Source organism: Macrobrachium nipponense, chromosome 18 (genome assembly GCF_015104395.2).
Source record: "Macrobrachium nipponense isolate FS-2020 chromosome 18, ASM1510439v2, whole genome shotgun sequence".
Classification (NCBI taxonomy): Eukaryota; Metazoa; Arthropoda; class Malacostraca; order Decapoda; family Palaemonidae; genus Macrobrachium; species Macrobrachium nipponense.
Genome location: NC_087211.1, coordinates 30,802,342 through 30,825,985, shown reverse-complemented (window position 1 = coordinate 30,825,985; position 23,644 = coordinate 30,802,342). Strand labels below are relative to the sequence as shown.

The 23,644-nt window shown below is 45.4% G+C and overlaps 1 protein-coding gene across 1 annotated transcript in view; it reads right to left on the bottom strand.

Annotated features, from left to right (window-relative positions):
- The window catches only part of LOC135196950 (phosphatidylserine synthase-like), a 303,267-nt gene that overhangs the window by 214,940 nt on the left and 64,683 nt on the right, over nucleotides 1-23,644 (bottom strand). The window contains exon 5 of the mRNA XM_064223799.1: nucleotides 4,641-4,792. Coding sequence (XP_064079869.1) covers nucleotides 4,641-4,792 — 152 coding nt within the window. The remainder of the gene's footprint in view (nucleotides 1-4,640; nucleotides 4,793-23,644) is intronic.

Below are 23,644 nucleotides of genomic sequence, written 5' to 3'. Positions count from 1 at the left end.
CTAAGAGGCGCCAAGATCAGCCTTCAGCAGGCAAAAAGCTGAAAAAGGCTAGACGATTCCAGCCTTATCAGAAGAAGCCTCAACGCTTCAACCAAGCTGTGTCAGCTGTGCCGATCATTCAGCCAGGCCAGCCTTCTACATCGAAGACACCGGCTCAACCCATCTACGTGATTTCCCCTCAGGCTCAGCATTCCACTTCCTACGCTGTCTCCCCGGCCTTTAACCAGGTGTTCGAGGGCCAAGCCTTCCAACACTATGACCGGTTCGCCAGGGGAGGTAGGGCTAGGGGATCCTTTCATCAGAGAGGATCAGGAAGGTCGCTCAATAGGGGAAAGCACTTCCGTGGAGGCCGCGGAGGTCACTCGACCCAGCAGCAGTGAGATCTCCAAGGTAGGAGGGAGGCTGTTTCTCTTCCGGCATCGGTGGGGATTCAGCAAATGGGCATGAAGTATTGTGTGGAAAGGCCTGGGTTGGAGTGGGATCGGAGGCCCCCCTCCACCCAGACCGTTCCTTCAACTTCCATCGAAAGAACTGACGGAGTATGCGGAGGAGCTCCTTCAGAAAGGAGCAATAGCGAGAGTCAAGAGATTAAAGTTTCAGGGTCGCTTGTTCAGCGTACTAAAGAAAGGCTCATTAAAAAGAAGGGTAATCTTAGACTTGTCCCGCTTAAACTTGGCCATTCGCTGCTACAAGTTCAAAATGCTGACTATCTCGCAGGTGCGGACCTTACTTCCCCATGGGGCCGTCACCACCTCTATCGATCTTACAGACGCATACTATCATATCCCTATTGCAAGACACTTTCGCCCTTATCTGGGCTTCAGACTAGGAGACCAAGCATTCTCCTTCAAGGTAGTTCCTTTCGGTCTGAATGTAGCACCCAGAATATTCACGAAATTGGCGGAAGTAGTTGTTCAGCAACTGAGGTCTCAAGGGATAATGGTAGTAGCGTACCTCGACGACTGGTTGATTTGGGCACCATCAGTCGAGGAATGTCGCAAAGCCACAATGAAGGTCATACAATTCCTGGAATATCTGGGGTTCCAGATAAACAGGACAAAGTCAAGATTCACTCCGGAGTCCAGCTTTCAATGGCTGGGCATCCAATGGAATCTATCTTCTCACACTCTGTCAATTCCATCAGCCAAGAGGAAAGAAATAGCGAAGTCAGTGAAGCAATTTCTAAAGTACAAATATGCTTCAAGGAGAAACCAGGAAAGAATCCTAGGTTCCCTTCAATTTGCCTCAGTGACAAACATCTTGATGACAGCCAAACTGAAAGACTTAACCAGGATCTGGCGCTCATGAGCAAATGTCAGATCCAGGGACAAGCTGTCAACAATACCACAGATTCTACGGAATCGTCTGCGCCCTTGGACAAAGTTAAAGAACCTGTCCATGTCAGTACCCCTTCAGTTTCCCCCTCCGGGAATCACTATCCACACAGACGCTTCATTAAGCGTCTGGGGAACAGACACTTCATTAAGCGTCTGGGGAGGATATTCTCAGTTCAAGAAAGTTCAGGGAACATGGTCACCCCAATTCCGCCAGCTTCACATAAATGTATTGGAAGCAATGGCAGTGTTCCTGACTCTGAAGAGGTTACGTCCTCCAAAGAACTCTCATATAAAGTTTAGTTCTGGAGCAGCGCAGTGGTAGTTTCACTGCATAAACAGGGGAGGCTCCAAGTCAAGACACCTGAATCAGTCATGGTAGCCATCTTTTCCCTGGCGGACAAGTTCAGTTGGCACCTCTCCTCCACCCATCTGGCCGGAGTGAGAAATGTCATAGCAGATGCTCTATCCCGTTCAGTTCCTCTGGAGTCGGAATGGTCACTGGACAACAGTTCGTTCCAATGGATTCTACGGAGGGTACCAGGCCTGCAAGTAGATCTGTTTGCATCTCAAACGAACCACAAACTTCCCTGTTATGTGGCTCCCAACCTGGACCCTCTGGCCTATGCCACGGACGGCCTGTCCATAGATTGGAACAACTGGGAGAGGATTTATGTCTTTCCTCCGGTGAATCTTCTCCTGAAAGTACTGAATAAACTCAGGATGTCAAGGGTCAGATAGCTCTAGTAGCTCCGGACTGGCCGAAGAGCAACTGGTACCCCCTGCTGCTGGAATTGGGTCTTCGTCCTCTTCGAATTCCCAATCCCAGACTCTCCCAGTCAGTACAAATGAAGACTGTGTTCACTTCCTCAGGAATTCTCAAAGCCCTAACTTTATGGACTTCATGAAGTTTGCGGCCAAGAGGGATGCAAATATCGATCCACGAAATATCCTTTTCCGGAATCACAGATATAAGGGATTCAACTTTGAGGCAGTATGACGCTGCAGTTAAAAAGTTGGCATCCTTCCTGAGGGAATCAGACATTGAAATCATGACAATCAATTCGGCTATATCCTTTTTCAGATCCTTATTTGAAAAAGGTTTAGCAGCTAGTACCATTACGACAAACAAGTCAGCCTTGAAGAAGTTTTTTCAGTTGGGTTTTAACATAGACTTAACAGATTCTTACTTTTTGTCTATTCCCAAGGCTTGTACTAGACTTAGACCTTCAGTAAGGCCTATTTGTGTCATGGTTTCAAATGATGTTCTAAAGACTGGCTTCGGATGCAGATAATTAACAGCTGTTCATTTTATAATGCTCTTAAGAAAAACATTATTTTTATTAAGCTTGGCTTCAGGAGCTAGAATTTCAGAACTGTCGGTGTTATCCAGAGATGCGGGTCATGTAGAATTTCTTCCTTCAGGAGAAGTTCTGCTTTCTCCGGATCGCAGCTTTTTAGCAAAAAATGAGGATCCTTTGTTGAGGTGGGAACCATGGAAGGTTATACCCCTTCCCCAAGATCTTTCTCTTTGTCCAGTAACGACCTTACGAGCCTTTCTGTCTAGGACATCCTCCTCCTCTTCAGGTCCCCTCTTTAGGAGAGAAAAAGGTGGTACTTTATCAATTAAAGGTATTAGGCAACAGATCCTATACTTTATTAAGCAAGCTAACCCTGAATCCTTCCCCAAGGCACACGATGTCAGGGCAGTGGCCACCTCAATCAATTACTTTCAACATATGAATTTTGATGATTTGAAAAAATATACTGGATGGAAATCGCTGACAGTATTTAAACGTCACTACTTAAAGTCTTTGGAATCTCTAAAATTTTCAGCAGTTGCAGCGGGTAACATAGTTTCCCCTGACTCTGCTCAGTAGTTTAGTTGAAGATCCAGATCTCCTTTCTACCTATCTCAGCCAACAGTTTGTCTAACCTACGATGTTCCTCTACACTTGCCCTTGAGTCTTAGCTGCTCTTGTGATGGTTTAGTGGGTGTCCCTTATTTTTCTGCTAGGGTCTCCCGCAATTGATTGTACATACTAACTTTAGGATGTGGTCCCCTTATTTCTATGCTAGGGTGCCACATCCCCATTACCAATGCTTTATTGTATTTGGTATTAATTTCTATAAAACTTATTTGGTGTGTTTTTTAAATTAAGATTTTCACACACATGTTTATTTCATATTCAACCCTGTAACTGGTGTAAAGACTTTGTAAATAATTTTAGTTATAAGTTACTTTTAATTATTGTTCTCTATTCAGATTGTATGAACAATTGTATAATTATTTTGTTACAATTATAGTATGTAGTTGAATTTTAAGTTTTATTGAGACCTTCTTTATTTTTAATCTTGTGCTAATTCTCTGGTACAATTTCGCGCAGCGACACGAACTGAGCCCAGAAAAAGGATTTTGACGTAGGAAAAATCTATTTCTGGGCGATTGGTTCGTGTCGTTGCGCGAAATAATCCTTTAGTTCATTATTTCTTAGGTAAGTGATCCAACAAATACCAGAGAATAAACAAAATAAAGAAAAGGTCAGTATAACTGACTCGCTCACCCAAATAAAAGAAGGGCGTCGGTATGAACACTAGGGCGAGTGAGACCACTACCACGAACTTCTTGTCAATTAGAAATTTCCCACAACAAAATCCCTCAAGGAGAGAGCCGACCCACAGAACGGGGCAGCAACTACTACTACTACAACCCACGCTTAGGTGACTGCCGCGCCTCTGGTGGCCATCCTGAAGTTAGCAATCAATCTTGAGCGAAGGGTTGGGAAGAGGTGGGATTTCGCTGGGCGACACGAACCAATCGCCCAGAAATAGATTTTTCCTACGTCAAAATCCTTTTTTCAACTTCTTATGGAAGGTAGGGAGAATTTTTCAACATTTTTTTTCTTACGCACATCCATGTGCATTTGCTTATCTTCCTCTTTCCAAAAATGTTTTTTCTTAAATTGGCCGACTTCAAAGTGTGCCCAGTCTGGGGTGCTGCATGTGTTTTTTTAGCTGGGCTCTTGAGGGTTAATACCACACCATGATAATTACTGCAAAATTTACCAACCTACTGGAATCTGATACATGTAAGTATATGAAACAAACTAAAAGCTGTTGGAATCCGATACTATACAGATATGAAAAAAATACTATAGAGGGTGAGACAGGGACCCTGTAATAGAGTGGGTCTGATAAAAAAAACTAAACTACCTCTTTACTCACTTTAAATTAGCAAAGTTTTGGGTCAAATACAAAGATTGCAACTTGTGAACAATTTCATAAACAAAGAATACAAAATCTTACTTGATGCTCTCCCAGTTGTAGTAACGCATCTCCATAAGGTGACAGAACTGCATACCCACCCAGATGCCTAAACCATTACAAAGCAGCACATCCAAGATGAAAGCATCCCACCAACACTCAAGAAAATTTGGTAGTAGATGGGAAAAGGCAATCTGAAATTACAATTAAATACATTTGATTTAGTTCCACAGACAATATACTACTGCTCTCTTCATGTGAGGAAGTTCTACATGAACCCCTGATGGCCTTTCTAAAAGAAACTGGGATATTTAACAACATTTAAATATTTTCTAAATGTGTGACAGTGCAAATGCTACTGGCAGCCCTGGTTATTGATGCCAATAACCACCAATAATCACAGATTTTCAGTCATCAGCGAATTTCGCTTATCATCAAACCGTCGGAACAGAACGCCCCCACCTACAATAACCGGGGACTGCCTGTAATATGCTTTACTTTTTAATATTTAAAAAAATTACAAGCTTATATTCATTACTATGACAGTGATGAATGATCTCCCTCCCTGGTCCCAGTACAGACTTATATGGCCTAAATCTCATGTATTCATTCATTCAAATAAAAGTGAATCAGTAATTTTATCCATGAATGTCATACACTGTATAAGCTGTAAGTATATTCTCTCTGTATGTATATGTATATATATGTGTGTGTGTATGTCTGTCTGTGTATATACATACAGTGTTTCCCCGTATTCGCGGGGGATGTGTACCAGGCACCCCCGCAAAGAGTTAGAACTCCCTTCTAAAAATGCCTATACCTGCCTATCTTGAAAGTTCAAATACCAAATGTATACTTGAAGTATCATCCTACATCAAATATACCATTGAATTGGTATTATTAATATAATTTCAAAGTTATCTTAAACATTTTACCATTAGAAATATATAAACAGCCAATGACAAAGAGAGAGAGAGAGAGAGAGAGAGAGAGAGAGAGAGAGAGAGAGAGAGAGAGAGAGAGAGAGAGAGAGAGAGAATAACTCTTACAATAAATACATATATCTTTTCCAGAGAAGAGAGAAAGAGAGGACTGAACAATTATGCTTGTCTGTATATCAATTCTTTTTCTGAGAGAGAGAGAGAGAGAGAGAGAGAGAGAGAGAGAGAGAGAGAGAGAGAGAGAGAGAGAGAGATAAAAGAAGGAAGACATAGAAACACCAATTGTATACCTTATGTAACATCCTACATCAAATTTACCTTAAATTATTATCATATTAATGTATTAATCTTAGAGATTGTATTAATATAATTTCAAAGTAAAATGGTACCTCAACATACGAAAGGCTCAACTTACAAAAAACTCGAGATACGAAAGCAAATACGAAAAATTTTACGGCTCTACATACGAAAATTGCTCAAGTTACGAAAGGTTGTTGATGTAAAGTCCCGAGATTCGCCCGGACCACCAAGAACAATTTTAAAACTCCCGCGCCGCCAACTGAGTAAACTCGCCACCATCCCCACCATCCTCCCGCTCTCCCATTGGTTCCTGATGCTTGTCATCCCATAAGATCCTACTCTCCTATTGGTCAGCATCTACCCCTTGTGCTTTAAGTATTCTATTGGTAAAAGGATGCTGTTAATTGAAAAACTTATTCATGCAATACATTTAATAAAGGGATTTTGACGTAAGGAAAAATCTATTTCTGGGCGATTGGTTCGTGTCGCCAGCGAAATATCCTTTAATCCATTATTTCTAAGGTAAATGTACTAACACATACCAGAGAATAAATAAAATAAAGAAAAGGTCAGTACAACTGACTCGCTCACCCTCCAAGAGGGTGTCGGTATGAACACTATGGCGAGTGAGACCACTACCACGAACCGCTTGCCAATAGAAATCTCCCACTACAAAATCCCCACAAGAGGGGAGCCGACCCACAGAGTGGGCAGCAACTACTACTACTCCATCCCATGCTGCCGACTGCTGCGCCTCTGGTGGCCATCCTGAAGTTAGCAGACAATCTTGAGCGATGGGATGGGCAGGGCGGGATTTCGCTGGCGACACGAACCAATCGCCCAGAAATAGATTTTTCCTTACGTCAAAATCCCTTTTCTGGGCTCAGTTCGTGTCGCTGCGCGAAATCGTACCAGAGAAATAGCACAAGATTGTAAAGAATAAAAACAAATAGACAAAAAGGGTCTCAAATAAAAGATAACATAAAATAAAGAAATATAATTGCTAATAAATATACATATACACAATGATACAAAATTAGAATATTACTTAAATTTAACTTAACTGCTAATAATATTTCTTAAAATTAACTTAAATTTAACATATATACAGGGCTTACATGGAATATATGTTGAAATCAGTATCTGTGTATAGATATTATGTACAAAGAACTTAAAGCAATTATAACAATAAATTGAATAGAACAAACTTCAATAATAATATAAAAGGGAATGTATATGACTTAATATACAAAACCCGTAACCATTGTAAATACTATGTGTCCCCTAGCATAAAAATAAGGGGATCACATCCAAGAGATCATTATATACAATCAATTGTGAGTGACCCTAGCAAAAAAATAAGGGGCACCCACTATACCATCATAAGAGCAGCTAAGACTCAAGGTAAACGTAGATGAACATGGCAGGTATAGACGAACTGTTGGGTGAGATAGGTAGAAAGGAGGACTGGATCTTCTACTAAAGATTAATCATGAGTCGGGGTGGGAAACTATGGTACCCGCCGCAACTGCGAAAATTTCAGAGCTTCCAAGGACTTTAAGTAATGACGTTTTTAAATACTGTCGGCGATTTCCATCCAGTATATTTTTTCAAGTCATCGAAATTCATATGCTGGAAATAGTTAATTGAGGTGGCTTCTGCCCTGACATCATGTGCTTTAGGGAAGGAGTCAGGATTGGCTTGCTTAATAAAGTACAGGATCTGCTGCCTGATTGCCTTTTAATAGATAAAGTTAAACCACCTTTTTTCTCTCTTAAAGAGAGGGACCCGATGAGGATGAGGAGGTCTGGACAGAAAGGCTCGTAAGGTCGATACTGGGCAAAGAGAAATATCTTGTGGAAGGGGTACAACCTTCCATGGTTCCCACCTCATCAAAGGATCTTCATTCTTTGCTAGAAAACTACGTTCCGGAGAAAGTAGTACTTCCCCTGTGGGAAGAAATTCAACATGATCCGGATCCCTGGATAATGCCGACAGTTCTGAAATTCTAGCTCCTGAAGCCAAGCTTAATAAAAATAGAGTTTTTCTTAAGAGCATTATAAATGAACATGTGTTATTATCAGTTTCTGAAGCCAGCCTTTAGAACATTCAGTTTAAGAAAACCATGATTACTGACGTAGGCCTTACAGAAGGTCTAAGTCTAGCACAAGCCTTGGGAATAGACGAGAAGTAGGAGTCTGTCAAGTCTATGCTGAAACCAAATTGAAAAATCTTTTTCAAGGCTGACTTGTTTGTCGTAATAGTGCTAGCTGCTAAGCCTTTTTCAAATAAAGATCTGAAAAAGGATATAGCTGAATTGATTGTCATGATTCTAATATCTGATTCTCTCAGGAAGGTTGCTAACTTTTTGACTGCAGCATCATACTGTCTCAAAGTTGAATCTCTTTTATCAGATTCCAAGAAGAGAATATTTTGAGGATCAATATTCGCATTTCTTTTAGCTGCAAACTTCATGAAATCCATAAAGTTAGGGTTTTGAGAATTCCTGAGGAAGCGAACACAGTCTTTGTTTGTACTGACTGGGAGAGCCTGGGATTGGGAATTCGAAGAGGACGAAGACCCAGTTCCAGAATTAGGGGGTACCAATTGCTCTTCGGCCAGTCTGGGGCTACTAGAGCCACTTGACCCTTGAATGTCCTGAGTTTGTTCAGCACCTTCAGGAGAAGATTCACTGGAGGGAAGACATAAATCTTCTCCCAGTTGTTCCAGTCTAGGGCCAGGGCGTCCGTGGCACAGGCCAGAGGGTCCAGGTTGGGGGCCACATAACATGGTTTGTTTTGTGGTCGCTTGGGATGCGAAGAGATCCACTTGTAGACCTGGAACTCTCTGAAGAATCCATTGGAACGAACTGTTGTCCAGTGACCATTCCGACTCCAGAGGAACTGATCGGGATAGAGCATCTGCTATGACGGTTTCTCACTCCAGCTATATGGGTGGAGGAGAGGTGCCAACTGAACTTGTCCGCCAGGGAGAAGGAAATGGCTACCATGACATGATTTAGATGACGTGATTTGGAGCCTCCTCTGTTTATACAATGGACTACCACTGCGCTGTCTAAGACTAGCTTTATGTGGGAGTTCTTTGGCGGACGTAACCTTTTTAGAGCCAAGAAACACTGCCATTGCCTCCAGTACGTTTATGTGAAGCTGACGGAAAGGGGGTGACCAGGTTCCTTGAACTTCTTGAACTGAGAATATCCTCCCCAACCGCTTAACGAAGCGTCTGTGTGGATGGGTAATCCCCGGATGAGGAAACTGAAGGGGTACTGATATTGACAAGTTCTTGACTTTTGCCCAAGGGCGTAGACGATTCCGTAGAATCTGAGGGACTGAGGATAATTTGTCCCTGGACCTGACATTTGCTCGTGAGCGCCAGATTCTGGTTAAGTCTTTCAGTTTGGCTTTCATCAAGATGTTTTGTCACTGATGCAAACTGGAGTGAACCCAGAATCCTTTCCTGGGTTCTCCTTGACGCAAGTTTGTGTCCTAGAAATTGCTTTACTGACTTCGCTATTTCTTTCCTCTTGGCTGATGGAATCGACAGAGTATGGGAGGATAGATTCCATTGAATGCCCCCAGCCACTGGAAGTTTGACTCCGGAGTGAGTCTTGATTTGGTCCTGTTTATCTTGAAGCCTAGATATTCCAGGAACCGGATTACTTCCAGTGTTGCTTTGTGGCATTCCTCGACTGTTGGAGCCCAAATTAGCCAATCGTCGAGATACGCTACTTACCATAATCCCTTGTGATCTTAGTTGTTGGACGACCACTTCCGCCAACTTCGTGAACACCCTGGGTGCTACGTTGAGGCCGAAGGGAACTACCTTGAAGGAGAATGCCTGCTCTCCTATCTTGAATCCAGATACGGGCGAAAGTGTCTTGCAATAGGGATATGATAGTATGCGTCTGTAAGATCGATAGAGGTGGTGACGCCCCACGGGGAAAGTAAGGTCCGCACCTGCGAGATGGTGAGCATCTTGAACTTGTCGCAGCGAATGGCCAAGTTTAAGCGGGACAAGTCTAAGATTACCCTTCTTTTTTTGTGAGCCTTTCTTTGGAACGCTGAACAAGCGCCTTGAAACTTTAATCTTTTGACTCTCGCTATTGCTCCTTTCTGAAGGAGGTCCTCCGCATACTCCGTCAATTCTTTGGATGGAAGTTGGCGGAAAGGTCTGGGTGGGGGCGGATTCGCCACCCAACTCCAACCCAGGCCTTTCGACACAATGCTTTGTGCCCATTTGCTGAATCCCCACCTGTGGCGGAAGAGAAACAGCCTCCCTCCTACCTGGAAGTCCTCATTGATGTTGGTAGCCTCCGCGGCCTCCCCTGAAGTGCTTTCCTCTATTAAGGGACCCTCCCGATCCTCTCTGACGAAAGGATCGCTTACCTCTGCCTCCTTACCCGACGGTCATACTTCTGAAAGGCCTGGCCTCGAACACTTGGTTGAAGGCTGGGGAGACAGCGTAGGGAGGTGGAAGGTTGAGGCTGGGGGGGGGAGATCACATAAATAGGCTGTGATTGAGCCTTGGAGGTAGAGGGTTGGGCTGCCTGCACCAAGGGAACGCCGAAACAGGCTGGGCAAACCGTTGCTGTTTCTTTTGGTAAGGCTGGAAACGTCTGGGTTTCTTCTGAGCCTTACCCCTGACAGCTTGATCTTGGCGTCTCTTTGTGCAGTTGAGACCCCAACGATCCTTAAGGCCTTTGGTTAAGCCTCGTAGCCTCTGCCTGGACCTCCTTTACCATTGCATCTGGGAAGAGGTCTGCTCCCCAGATGTTTGATGAAAGCAACTTATTCGGTTCATGCCGAATAGTTGCTTCTTGAAGGACATGTTTCCGACAGTTTGTTCTGGCTGTGGCGAACTCGAACAAGTCAGACTGCACCGTTTGAGTCAGTGACTTGGTGATTAGCTTGAACAGTGGCTCGGAACCATAAGAAATGGTAGCCACCTCAGTCATGGCCATGGTGTTGAGAGACCTGGCCAGCCTAGACTTGGTATCAAACTCTGCCTGAATAAGGCTATCTGGAAGTCTAGGCAGCTTCTCACCAAACTGCTCCATAGCACAGTCCGGTTTGAGTTTGCCCGCAGAAAAAGTGTTGGGCAGGTCTTCCCACAAATCTCCGGTTGAGGGAAGTAAAGGAGATGTAGGGTCCGCTTCCTTTAGCTGCGGTAACGAGTCCCCCTTTTGGGCCGCTGGGATAGTGACCGTAGCAATCTTTGTCAGGAAAGGAAGCGGAGTACCCTCTTCCATTGTGAAGATTGTAAATGGACTCTTAAACGGCTGTATCTTAGTGTTTGAACAGTCCATGTCCTCTAAGCACCTGAGCCATTCTCTTTGAGCCTGGTCACGTGAATAGAGGACTGTCTCTTTAGGGACCTTATCATCTCGCGTCATGGCAGCGGCGGTGAGCCTGGCGTAGCGGAGAATCGGCGGTTGGAGATCTTACGGGTAGAACTCGAAGTCCTCAATCCTTCGAGTTCCACATTCCGGGATAGAGATAAGCCCGTCTTGGAAGGGGGCGTATGACGCCACTCTCCAGGGATTGTTCATGCTGAACGGAGGCAGAGAGTCATATGGTGGCAACTGAGCTATCCCTGTGCCGAAAGGTGGGGGAGTAGCTAGCGGAACTTGGCTTAGTCCGGCGATAATGTTGTCCTGGGAGTTGATCCTATCAGACAACCGGGAGACATCTGTTCCATACTGTTTCTTGAGAGACCCTACCAGATCCCCCATGTGTTGCAACAGGCCAGCATTGGGATCCAAAGCCGGAGCTGCTGCGGAGGTGGACGGGTAGCTCTGAACAGGAACCAAAGGAAGTGAAGGAACGGTTGACTCCGCTGGAGTGTGTGATCTCTCCTTGGAGGATCTACTCCTTGAGGATTTGGAGCCGGACCCAGAAGCTCTAGACCTCTCTGCTCCGGGGTTTGTAGCCGGAGACTTGCGAGATGTTGACGCCGACGACGTCTTTTTAGACGACGACGACGTCTTACTCAAGGTTTTAACCACCGCTTGTCCTTTGACCTTAGGTCTAACAGAAGCATCAGGAGAAGTATAAAGCTCGGCTCCTGTAAAGCCTTGGAAGGAAGCTGGAGATTGGTGCAGGAGTAGAAGATCCAGTGGCGCCCAAGGGAAGCCCTTGTGCGTTTCCAACGTTACCTCGACCTCGACCAACAGGTCGTCAACACCTACCATCGGTTCAATGTTTAAGTCCAGCGTCGCGACTTCCGACGAGATGTCCTGGCCTGGATCAGTCAACGAAGCGGCGAGCTGCTGCTGAATCAGCGCAATAGTCGGGCCCGCCTCTGCTGGGTCGACGTAGCCCGTTGACTTGCCGCCGGGGAAGATCAGGACCGCCAACCTCTTCTCAAGTATGTAGGGCTGACCCTTGGCGGCGTTCTTCCCAAAACCGCCGACCCAGGCCCGCAGGGTTGCCAGTGCGGTGTCTCTAACAGCCGGAGCCTGGAAGAGAGGGTACTTAAAATTAAAACTTAAGTACAAGGTTAACTTAAAATTATAGAGGATGCAAGATCCCATATAAAATTAAAATTCGTTTAAGTTTAAGATAAGATTAAAATTAAACTTAAGAACTATAATCTTGTAGGGATTGGCTAACGGAGTTGAAATACTTACCCGTCTAAGAGCTGGCTCACCAGATCATAGCAAATTGTGCAGGTCTCGTGATACCAGACTTGGAGGTTCCCGTGCGGAGTCGCGCATGGAGCAATGGGACCGGCAGACTTCATGCCCACAGGGGTCCTGAGCATGGCATTGCATCCCGGATGCTCACAGTTGGTGGTCTGTAAGTGAAAAGACACATGAGCATCCTAAAAGACATCACTTACAGGCTAAAGGTTAAAAGAACTCCGTTGCATGCCGGAGCGCGAAAAAATTTCGGGCATAACCCCTCCCTTACCGCTGAAATAGCCTATAACCACGGAGAGATCCGGTGTGAGCATGCAATGGAGGGGAGGTTTAATGTAGCTTAAATTAAACTTAATATAGTTTAAATTAAAAACTAAACTTAAACCTAAAAACATGGGACGTACCGGACTAAGTCCGGTGCGAGGCGGAGCGTGACGCGATATCAGCGCGACGGAGTGGTTAGTAGAGACCAACTGTATGCCGCAGTCCGCCCGTCAGGGTGAACTAGCACCTTTCCACGTGGATGCCGGAGCTCCGGTAGATAAAGAGCCCCAGTAAGGTGGGAAAGGGCGAGAGGGCAAACAGACTCGAGCTATCAACGGAGCGACGGAGTAACGACGGAGGGGGGGGAAAGGCCAGTCCCCCCCCTTAGCCATCCGAGCGTACCGAGAAGCTGGAGAGGTCGAGTCCAGTCTGGGTCTGTACCGTCCCCCTACTCCCTCCGCCTAGGGGGAGAGGGAGGCAGGCCCGGGTATGCAGACCAACCCTCCCCCCGGCCCTATGGAAGAGCGGGAGGAGGGAAAGATGACTGGACAGGCGTCTGGCTGCTCCGTGATCACGTAGTGACCACGGAGCGGTAACAAGAGATACAATGAAACAATAAAGCCTAGGATACACAACCGACTGATCAGATAGATGCTATAGAGAAGCAACCGAACTGAAGAGCGGAAGCACATGGGACCAATAGGACATAACCTAGGCTAGGTGAAGCCAGACGCCGTACACTAACGTAAACACAATACATAATAAACAAAATAACTAAATGTAAAGAAAGAAAATAAAATAGTAGGAGAAAAAATCCAGGAGTGTACGACTAACCCGAAAGAAAGTCTACCACTCAAAGCTAGCCGGGGCCGATACTAAGAGCTGTGGCTAGGGTCTGGATGGAAGATGCCTACGCAAGTGGAAAAAGACATGCATGCATGACATAAACCCCCAGTTATAGGCTGTACCCTTAACATTAAAATAGGATCAATTAAAAACAAGAGCGTAATAAGTAAGGGAAGGTTCTGGGTATGGAAGACCAAGAACGAACCCGCCACGAGGCAGAACCATGCTGCCATGCTTCCGACCTAGAGCTCGTATTTATACCTAAAAAACGGCAAATACTGACTCAAGGCCGGAAAAAACCAAATAGCAATAAACACTGATTACTTAACTTAGCTGCTGCAATGGCTGTACGCTCCATGATGAATAAATCCAGTAAAAAGGGCACAAAAACACAGAGCAAAAAAGGGCACGTGTATACGCGGTGCGCTAACTGAAAAGGATGGCCACCAGAGGCGCAGCAGTCGGCAGCATGGGATGGAGTAGTAGTAGTTGCTGCCCACTCTGTGGGTCGGCTCCCCTCTTGTGGGGATTTTGTAGTGGGAGATTTCTATTGGCAAGCGGTTCGTGGTAGTGGTCTCACTCGCCATAGTGTTCATACCGACACCCTCTTGGAGGGTGAGCGAGTCAGTTGTACTGACCTTTTCTTTATTTTATTTATTCTCTGGTATGTGTTAGTACATTTACCTTAGAAATAATGGATTAAAGGATATTTCGCGCAGCGACACGAACTGAGCCCAGAAAAAAAAACATTAGGTAAAGATAGAATAAAGAATAGAAATGAATGGTTATTATACTGTTTGGTAGTTTCAGTAGTTGAAGAGAGATACTAGGAAAAGTGATTGCTTGGCGATCGTTCAATACTCGTAAGTGCTGGATGTAAACAGAAGTTTGGAAGCTTTTTTTTTTGTTTGTTTATTATAGTTAATGGTTACTTAATAATTATTTGAAATGAGTACATGCAATACATTTAATAAACAAAAATTGTGAGTTAGATATCATAAAATATAAAATAAATCAGACTGCTATCATCGAAGCCAACAAATACGTATTTTTTAGAATTCTTCTGTTTTAATATTATGTTACGTATATGTTTCATTATAGCTGTCAGTAACTCGGTATCTCCATTAGGTAAAGAAAGAATAAAGCATAGAAATGAATGGTTACTATACTGTTTGGTATGTAGTTTCATTAGTTGAAGAGAGATACTAATGAAAATTTATGGCTTACTGTGTCCTAGAAAAAGTGATTGCTTGACGTTTGTTCGGGACTCGTAAGAGCTGAATGTAAACAAACGATTGGAAGGGTTTTTTTTGTTTGTTTGTGTATTATAGTTGATGATAACTAATAATTATTTGAAATGAGTACATACTGATTATTTATACATTTTCTGGGCTCAGTTCGTGTCGCTGGGTGAAATAATCCTTAAGTTCATTATTTCTAGGGTAAATGATGCTAACACATACCAGAGAAAAAACAAATTCAGGAAGGTGTCAGTATGACTGACTCGCTCACCCTAAATAAAAAGAGGGTGTCGGTATGGTATCTGGGGCGAGTGAGACCACTACCACGAACCTCTTGCCATTTAGAATTCTCCTACACCAAAATCCCCCTCCTGAGAGAGCCGACCCACAGGCGGAGGCGGCAACTACTACTACTACGCTACGCACCACGCCGACTGCCGCCTCTGGTGGTCATCCTTTTTCGTTAGCCGATCAAGGTAGCACGTGTCTCTTTTGCCCTTTTTCTTTGGATTATCCCAACCATGGAACGCGCAGCTATCGCCGCAGCTAAGTTAAGTAACCCGAAAGGTCTGGATTTAGTTTTGTCAGCCAGGGACCCTTTATTACCATTTTTTAGGTCTGAAATGGGCTCCTGGTCTGGCGCATGGCGGCCATGGCTCGCCTCGTGTTCGGTTAGATTTTTCGGTCCTCTATACCGAGACATCTTTCCTAGATTTTACCTTTCATGGGTTTTTGTCATGTGCTACACTAAATCCTATTATCTTTTCATCGTATTTAGGGAATTCATAGCCTATACCTTTGATCTTAGTTCATGCATGCATGTCTCTTTGTCTAGGTGGATAGGCACTAGAGTGATTATTTTATTCCTTCTGGTCCAGCATCCTGGCTCTTGGCCTCCCTCTTACGTGTAGGCTAAGGCTAGCTTCTGATTGGTAGGCTTGTTCCTTCGGGGATTAGCCTTCTTCTCCTGGATATCCCTTTCTCTCTCAATCGTGTTTTCCCTCTCTCTCTCTCTTACGATGTAAAAGGTTTTATTTATTATATATTTTGTATATCGGGTTAGCATTTAGGGCGACCAGCTTATCCTAGGCGGTTTTATTGCATTATTTTTTGGTCTATCTACCGTTTTGTTGCATTATCGTCCCTCGGTCCTTTTGTCCACGTGGTCACTAGGCCTAGTTGGTTGTGTTGCTTTATCACCTCTGGTCCACTTGTGATCGCGTGGTCCCTCTGGTCGCCCTAGTCCCAGTCCCCTTCCCTCCCTCCCGAGCGGAAGGGGGGGGGGTCTGTCCTGGCTCACTTACGGTCGCTATGCCAACCATCCGAGCACCTCTCCCCTCTCCCCCAAGTCAGGGGGGTCACGGGAGTTTGGGACAGCTGGGAGCACTGGTGGGCCGCATGTTGTCTCCTCGGGCTCTGGGGGAGTTCCAGCGTGGTCGGGGGCGGGGGTTGGCCACCACCCCTACGGCCGCTTCGGTTCCTCTTCGGCGTACCTTGGGTCTGTTTTCTCTCCTGTTGTTTACCCTTTCGTCAGCAGACGGAGCATCTGCTACTATCCGGGTGTACCTTCGGTTGTCGGGGGAGGAGTGAGAACGATATCAGTTGGTCCTTTATGCTTTCCCTATTTTACGTATCCCCTGCGTCATCCGGCGGAGCGCTTGCTTGCTATCCAGGCGCCCCTCTAGTTGTCGGAGGGGGTTTTTACGGCGGAGCTACACACTCCACATTAATGTAAATAAATTTTCCTAATTTAAGTATAGGGCATCCTCTCCCGTTCTCCGGCGTGGTGTACTACTCCTGAAACTTATTATGGGTGTATGAAAACATCTGGTTGGATCATACTCTTCTCTCCGGTGTACATCAGAGCTCCCAACCAGGTTATTGGGTCATAGACCTTCTTCCACACGGAGTGCAGGGGTGGACTATGCCCAGTATCTTTAAGCTACTCCGGCATGCAACGGAGTATCAAAGTAGCCCTGTGAGTGTATAAATGTGATACTTATGTATCTTTTCACTTACAGGCTACTAACTGTCAGGAGGCGGGGTGCAACGCCGTCCTCCAAGACCCCTGCGGACATAAGGTCTGCAGGACTCACGCTCCCTGCGCTACCCGCCATGGTGAGCTGACTGTCTGGCATCACGAGGCTTGTACCATCTGCTACGACTTGGTGAGCCAGTTTTTGGACGGAGTAAGTATATACCGGTGTCAGGTTTGTCCCTTACATGGCATATACTGTCACATATCATAATCTTAAGGTTAATATAGTCATATTTATCATTTCTGATGATCTGTCCTCGGGGCTTCGTTGTAAGGACTACAATGACCCTCTTTTCCGGGCTGCCGCTGTCAAGGAAGTCGCGTCGGCTACCCTGCAAGCCTGGGTGGGAGGCTTCGGTAAGAACGCGCCAAAGGGACAGCCGTACATGCTTGATAAGAAGTTAGCTGTCCTGATCTTCCCAGGAGGGAAGTCGACGGGGTATGTGGAACCCACCACGGCAGCTCCGACAATTGCGAGCATTCAACAGCAGGTGGAACAAGCCCTAATTGAAGGAGGAGGCCAGGACATCGTGGCGGACGTGTCAACATTGGACCTTAACATAGAGCCAATGACGGTAGGTGCAGAGGATTTATTAGTTGAGGTAAGTTTGTTGGGCGCCCAAGGGCTTCCCTTGGGTGCCTCTGGATCTTCTTCCCCTGTTCCTTCTTCATCCTTCCAGGGCTTTACGGGATCTGAGATCCCTTCTAGTGCGCCTGCTGTATCTGTAGTCCCCAAAGTCAAGGGACACAGAGAGCAGAAGACCCTTCAGAAGACGTCGTCTTCTTCCACCTCTCGTAAGTCTCCGGCTTCCCATCCCGGAGCAGAGAAAGCGAAGTCTTCTTCTTCTTCGCACGGGAAAGGGTCAAGAGGCAAGTCCTCTAAGGAGAAGGCCCGCGCTCCTGTCGAGCCAGTACCTTCTCCGGCGGCTACTGTAACTCCTCCTGTGACTCCTGCCGGACCCAGTACATCTGGTCCCTTCGATCCTGCTGCATTTACAGCAGGAGTCATGCAACAAGTAGGAGATTTGGTTGGTTCAATGAGCACGAGATTCGAGCAAATGTTCGCTCAAATCTCCACCTCGTTAAACCAGTCGGGACAATCGATTCAAAACCTGACTGAACGAATGTTCGACCAGGAGAATCGTCTGGCAGGCCTGAATCAAGCACCTCAGGCCGACCCCCCGGTAGCAGGAGCTGGTCTTGCCCAGTTACCAGACTATAACACCCTTCCTTCCTTCTCTATGAATAATCCTTGGAGGGTAGCAGCCTATGCGCCCTACAAGGATGGCATGATATCTATCCTGGACTATGGAACTCGAAGGATCGAGGACTTCGAGTTCCATCCAGCCGGCTTACAGCCTCCTTTCATGGGTTATGCTAGGCTGACGGAGACAGCCTTAAATAGAGAGGATAAGATCCCCAAGGAAACAGTTCTGTATAGCCGGGATCACGCACAAAGGGAATGGCTACATTGCCTGGAGGACTGGGATTGCACAAATACCAGACTCCAGGCATTCAAGAGTCCTTTCACTATCTTCGCCACAGAGGAGGAGACACCACTCCCCTTTACGACCAAGATAGCTGAAAGCACCTTGCAGGCTATTATGAAGGACGAACCCCTTCCTCAGCTAAGGGAATCGGATCCTACGTCTCCACTCTTCCCTGCATTTGGAGATCTGTGGGAGAACCTACCGGCCACTTTTACGGTAGGCAAACTCAAGCCGGACTGTGCTATGGAGCAGTTCAGTGAGAGGTTACCCAGGTTGCCGGAGAACCTCATTCAGGCAGAGTTTGAGGCAAGAACCAGACTGGGCAGGACACTGAACACTCTGGTTAAGACAGAAGTGGCTGCTCTGACTTATGGTACGGAGCCTTTATTTAAGCTCCTAGCCAAGTCACAGACACAAACAGTACAAGCTGACCTATACCAGTTTGCATTGGCAAGAAGGAACTGCCGGAAGCATGTCCTTCAGGAAGCAACTATTTGTCACGAACCAAATAAGTTGCTTTCCTCCAATATCTGGGGGGCGGACCTCTTCCCCGAATCGGTAGTTAACGAGGTTCAACACGAGGCGACGAGGCTTAACCAAAGCCTCAGAGCTCGTTGGGGTCTCTCTGGTAAGAGGAAACCCGAGAACCCTCCCTCTTCTTCCAAGAAGCTAAAGAAGACAAAGAGGTTCCAGCCCTACCAGAAACAACAGCAGCAACACTTTGTACAAGCTGTTCCAGTTTCTCAGCCAGGACAACAGGCAGCAGCAAAGGGACAAAGTCAACCAATTCTTCTGTTGTCCCCACAAGGTCAGCCCTCGACCTCTTACACTGTTTCCCCGGCATTCAACAGTGAAGTCTTTCTGGGGCAGGCCAAGCTTTTCAAACCTTCAACAGGTTCGCTAGGGGAAGCAGGGCCAGAGGGGCCTTTCGGCAGCGAGGTGCAGGAAGAGCTACCAGCAGAGGTAAGCACTTCCGTGGAAGACGTGGAGCTCACTCCGCACAACAGCAGTGAGATCTCCCAGGTAGGAGGGAGGCTGTTCTTCTTCCACCACAGGTGGGGGTTCAGCAGCTGGGCACAGAGCATTGTGTCCAAAGGGCTGGGGTGGAGCTGGATCAAAGGTCCCCCTCCACTCAAGTCGTTCATTCAGCTACCATCAAAGGAATTGGCAGATTACGCAGAGGAGCTCCTTCAGAAAGGAGTAGTGTCAAGAGTCAAGCATTTAAAGTTTCAAGGACGCTTATTCAGCGTACCAAAGAACGGTCTCATCAAAAAAGAAGATAATCTTAGACTTGTCCTGGCTAAACTTATTCATTCGTTGCGACAAGTTCAAAATGCTGACAATCTCGCAGGTGCCGACCTTACTTCCCTGTGGGGCCATCACCACCTCTATCGATCTTACAGACGCATACTATCATATCCCAATCGCGAGACACTTTCGCCCATACCTAGGCTTCAAGCTGGGAGACCAGGCATTCTCTTTCAAAGTGATGCCCTTCGGGCTGAATGTAGCCCCCAGGGTATTCACAAAAATAGCGGAAGTAGTGGTACAACAACTGAGATCACAAGGGATAATGGTAGTAGCGTACCTCGACGATTGGCTGATTTGGGCGCCAACCGTCAAGGAATGCCTCAGAGCCACAAACAAAGTACTTCAATTTCTGGAACACCTAGGGTTCCAAATAAACAGGACAAAGTCCAGGCTCACTCCGGAGTCCCGTTTTCAATGGCTCGGCATTCATTGGGACTTATCCTCTCACAATCTGTCAATTCCTGTGGACAAAAGGAAAGAAATAGCCAAGCCAGTAAGGCAATTCCTCAAGAACAAACGAGTGTCAAGGAGAAACCAGGAAAGGATCCTAGGTTCACTCCAGTTTGCGTCGGTTACAGATGTTCTGCTGAAAGCAAGACTGAAAGACATAAACCGAGTTTGGCGCTCAAGAGCAAATGCCAAATCTCGGGACAAGTTGTCAGTAATCCCGCAGATTCTTCGAAATCATCTCCGTCCATGGGCGGAGACAAAGAACCTGTCCAAGTCAGTTCCTCTTCAATATCCTCCTCTGGCGCTGATCCTCCACACAGACGCCTCGCTAAGCGGGTGGGGAGGATATTCTCAATTCAAGAAGGTTCAAGGAACTTGGTCACCTCGGTTCCGCCAGCTCCATATAAACGTATTGGAAGCTATGGCAGTATTTCTCACCTTGAAGAGGCTTCTTCCAGCAAAGAACTCTCATGTAAAACTGGTCTTGGACAGTGCAGTAGTGGTACACTGCATCCACAGGGGAGGATCCAAATCAAAACATGTGAACCATGTCATGGTAGCCATTTTTTCCCTGGCAAACAAGTACAAATGGCACCTATCCTCCACCCATCTAGCGGGAGTAAGGAACGTGATAGCAGACGCCCTGTCTCGATCAGTTCCACTAGAATCAGAGTGGTCCCTGGACAACAAGTTGTTCCAGTGGATACGCCGGAGTGTCCCGGGTCTCCAAGTAGATCTTTTCGCATCTCAAGCAAACCACAAGCTCCCTTGTCCATAGATTGGAATCAGTGGAAGAAGATATACATCTTTCCTCCAGTGAATCTTCTTTTGAAAGTACTGAACAAGCTCAGGACTTTCAAGGGACAAGTAGCTCAAGTAGCCCCGGACTGGCCCAAGAGCAACTGGTACCCTCTGCTTCTGGAATTGGGTCTTCGACCTCGACGGATTCCCAATCCCAAACTATCTCAGTCAGTACAAATGAGGACTGTGTTCGCTTCCTCAGGAATTCTCAAAACCCTAACTTTATGGACTTCATGAAGTTTGCGGCTAAAAAAGATGCAAATATCGATCCTCAGAATATCCTTTTCTTAGAATCAGATAAGAGAGAGTCAACTTTGAGACAGTATGATGCTGCTGTTAAAAAGTTAGCATCTTTCCTGAGAGAAACAAACACCACAACCATGACAGTTAATTCAGTTTATCCTTCTTCAGATCTTTATTTGAAAAAGGATTAGCAGCTAGCACTATTACCACTAATAAATCAGCTTTAAAGAAAATCTTTCAATTTGGTTTTCAAATAGACTTAACAGACTTTTACTTTACATCTATTCCGAAAGCTTGTGCTAAACTTAGACCTTTGGAAAGGCCTAGTTCAGTTTCATGGCTTTTGAATGATGTCCTCAAACTGGCTTCAGACACAGACAACTTTTCTTGTTCATTCATAATGCTACTAAGGAAGACGCTTTTCTTACTGAGTCTAGCCTCAGGAGCTAGAATTTCAGAACTGTCGGCTCTTTCCAGAGATGCGGGACATGTAGAATTCCTCCCTTCAGGAGAAGTTTTGCTTTCCCCGGATCGCAGTTTTCTGGCCAAAAATGAGGATCCTTTAATAAGGTGGACCCCTTGGAAAGTCATCCCTCTTCCTCAAGACCCTTCTCTTTGTCCAGTGATGACCTTACGAGCCTTTCTGTCTAGGACATCCTCTAGGTCCTCAGGCCCACGCTTTATGAGGGAGAAAGGTGGCACTATATCAGTAAAAGGAATCAGACAACAGATCCTTTACTTCATTAAACAAGCAAACCCTGAATCATTCCCTAAAGCCCATAACATCAGGGCAGTGGCCACCTCTATTAATTATTTCCAGCATATGAACTTTGATGAGTTGAAAAAGTATACTGGCTGGAAATCGCTGACAGTTTTCAAGCGTCACTATCTAAAGTCCTTGGAATCTTTATAATTTTCAGCAGTAGCAGCGGGAAACATAGTTTCCCCTGACACTGCACAGTAGTAGTAGTTGAAGATCCAGATCTCCTTTCTACCTGCCTCAACTAATATTTCCCCTAACCTATCGTTATGCTCTATATGGTCCTTTAGCCTTAGCTGCTTATGATATGATGATAGTGGTGTGTCCCTTATTTTTTTGCTAGGGGCACCCACAATTTTGTTGTATATTAATAATGTTACAAATGGGTGCTTCCCCCCTCCCTTATTTTTATGCTAGGGTAGCACACCTACTTGATTAAGATTTCAATTTTGACAATAATTTTGTACTTAGTGAGTAATTTCCCCATGTATCTTATAACTCGCTAATTTAGTTAAGTTATCAATTCTAGTTTAAGATTAATTTTAAGTTAACTATAAGCCTGGTTGTATATTTTAAGTTAACTTTTCTGTATGATAACTTGTAAGCTCTCAATATTATATTTGTTTCTTTTACTTTTTAGTTTAATTGAGACCTTCCTTTTTTCTATTCAATCTTGTGCTATTTCTCTGGTACTATTTCACGCAACGACACGAACTGAGCCCAGAAAAGGGATTTTGACGAAGGAAAAATCTATTTCTGGGTGAGGGTTCGTGTCGCCCAGTGAAATCTCCCCCTATGCCCCGCCCTGCAACCCAAGATTGGCATCTAACGACAAGGATGACCACCAGAGGCGCGGCAGTCGGCGTGGTGCGTAGCGTAGTAGTAGTAGTTGCCGCCTCCGCCTGTGGGTCGGCTCTCTCAGGATGGAATTTTTGGTGTAGATAATTCTAAATGGCAAGAGGGTTCTGGTAGTGGGTCTCACTCGCCCAGATACCATACCAACACCCTCTTTTTATTTAGGGTGAGCGAGTCAGTCATACTGACACCCTCCTGAATTTGTTTTTTCTCTGGTATGTGTTCGCATCATTTACCCTAGAAATAATGAACTTAAGGATTATTTCACTGGGCGACACTAACCCTCGCCCAGAAATAGATTTTTCCTTCGTCAAAATCCCTTTTATTGGCATATTCTAAGCTTTTAGCTTCTTAGGTTTAGATGTCAGAATCATAGACTAGGCTACAATAGCAACCGCTAACATAGGCTAGGCTTATTGCTAAGAGACATATGCTAAAGTCCTATTATATGCAGTAAAAATGGGGTTGAACATTACATGCAGTTGAATATTACTCAAGTATGTACAGTATTTTGCCTTTTTGGAGTCATATTTCTTCCGTCGGATCAGCGTCATAACCCTAGAACATGTGTTGTAGGCCTGGAAATATAATTTACTGGGGTGTTTTTGTAGGGCTTGGAACGGATTAGGCATTTTACATGTAAAATGCGGTTCAAGATACGAAAAACTCATGATATGAAGGCCGCCTCGGAACGGATTAATTTTGTATCTCGAGGTACCACTGTAATCCTAAACATTAGTACCATTAAAGGTATATAGGTACATACAGACGTACTTTTAACACTTGAAGCCAAGAGAGAGAGAGAGAGAGAGAGAGAGTGAGTTACCGCTCACTCTCATAAGATA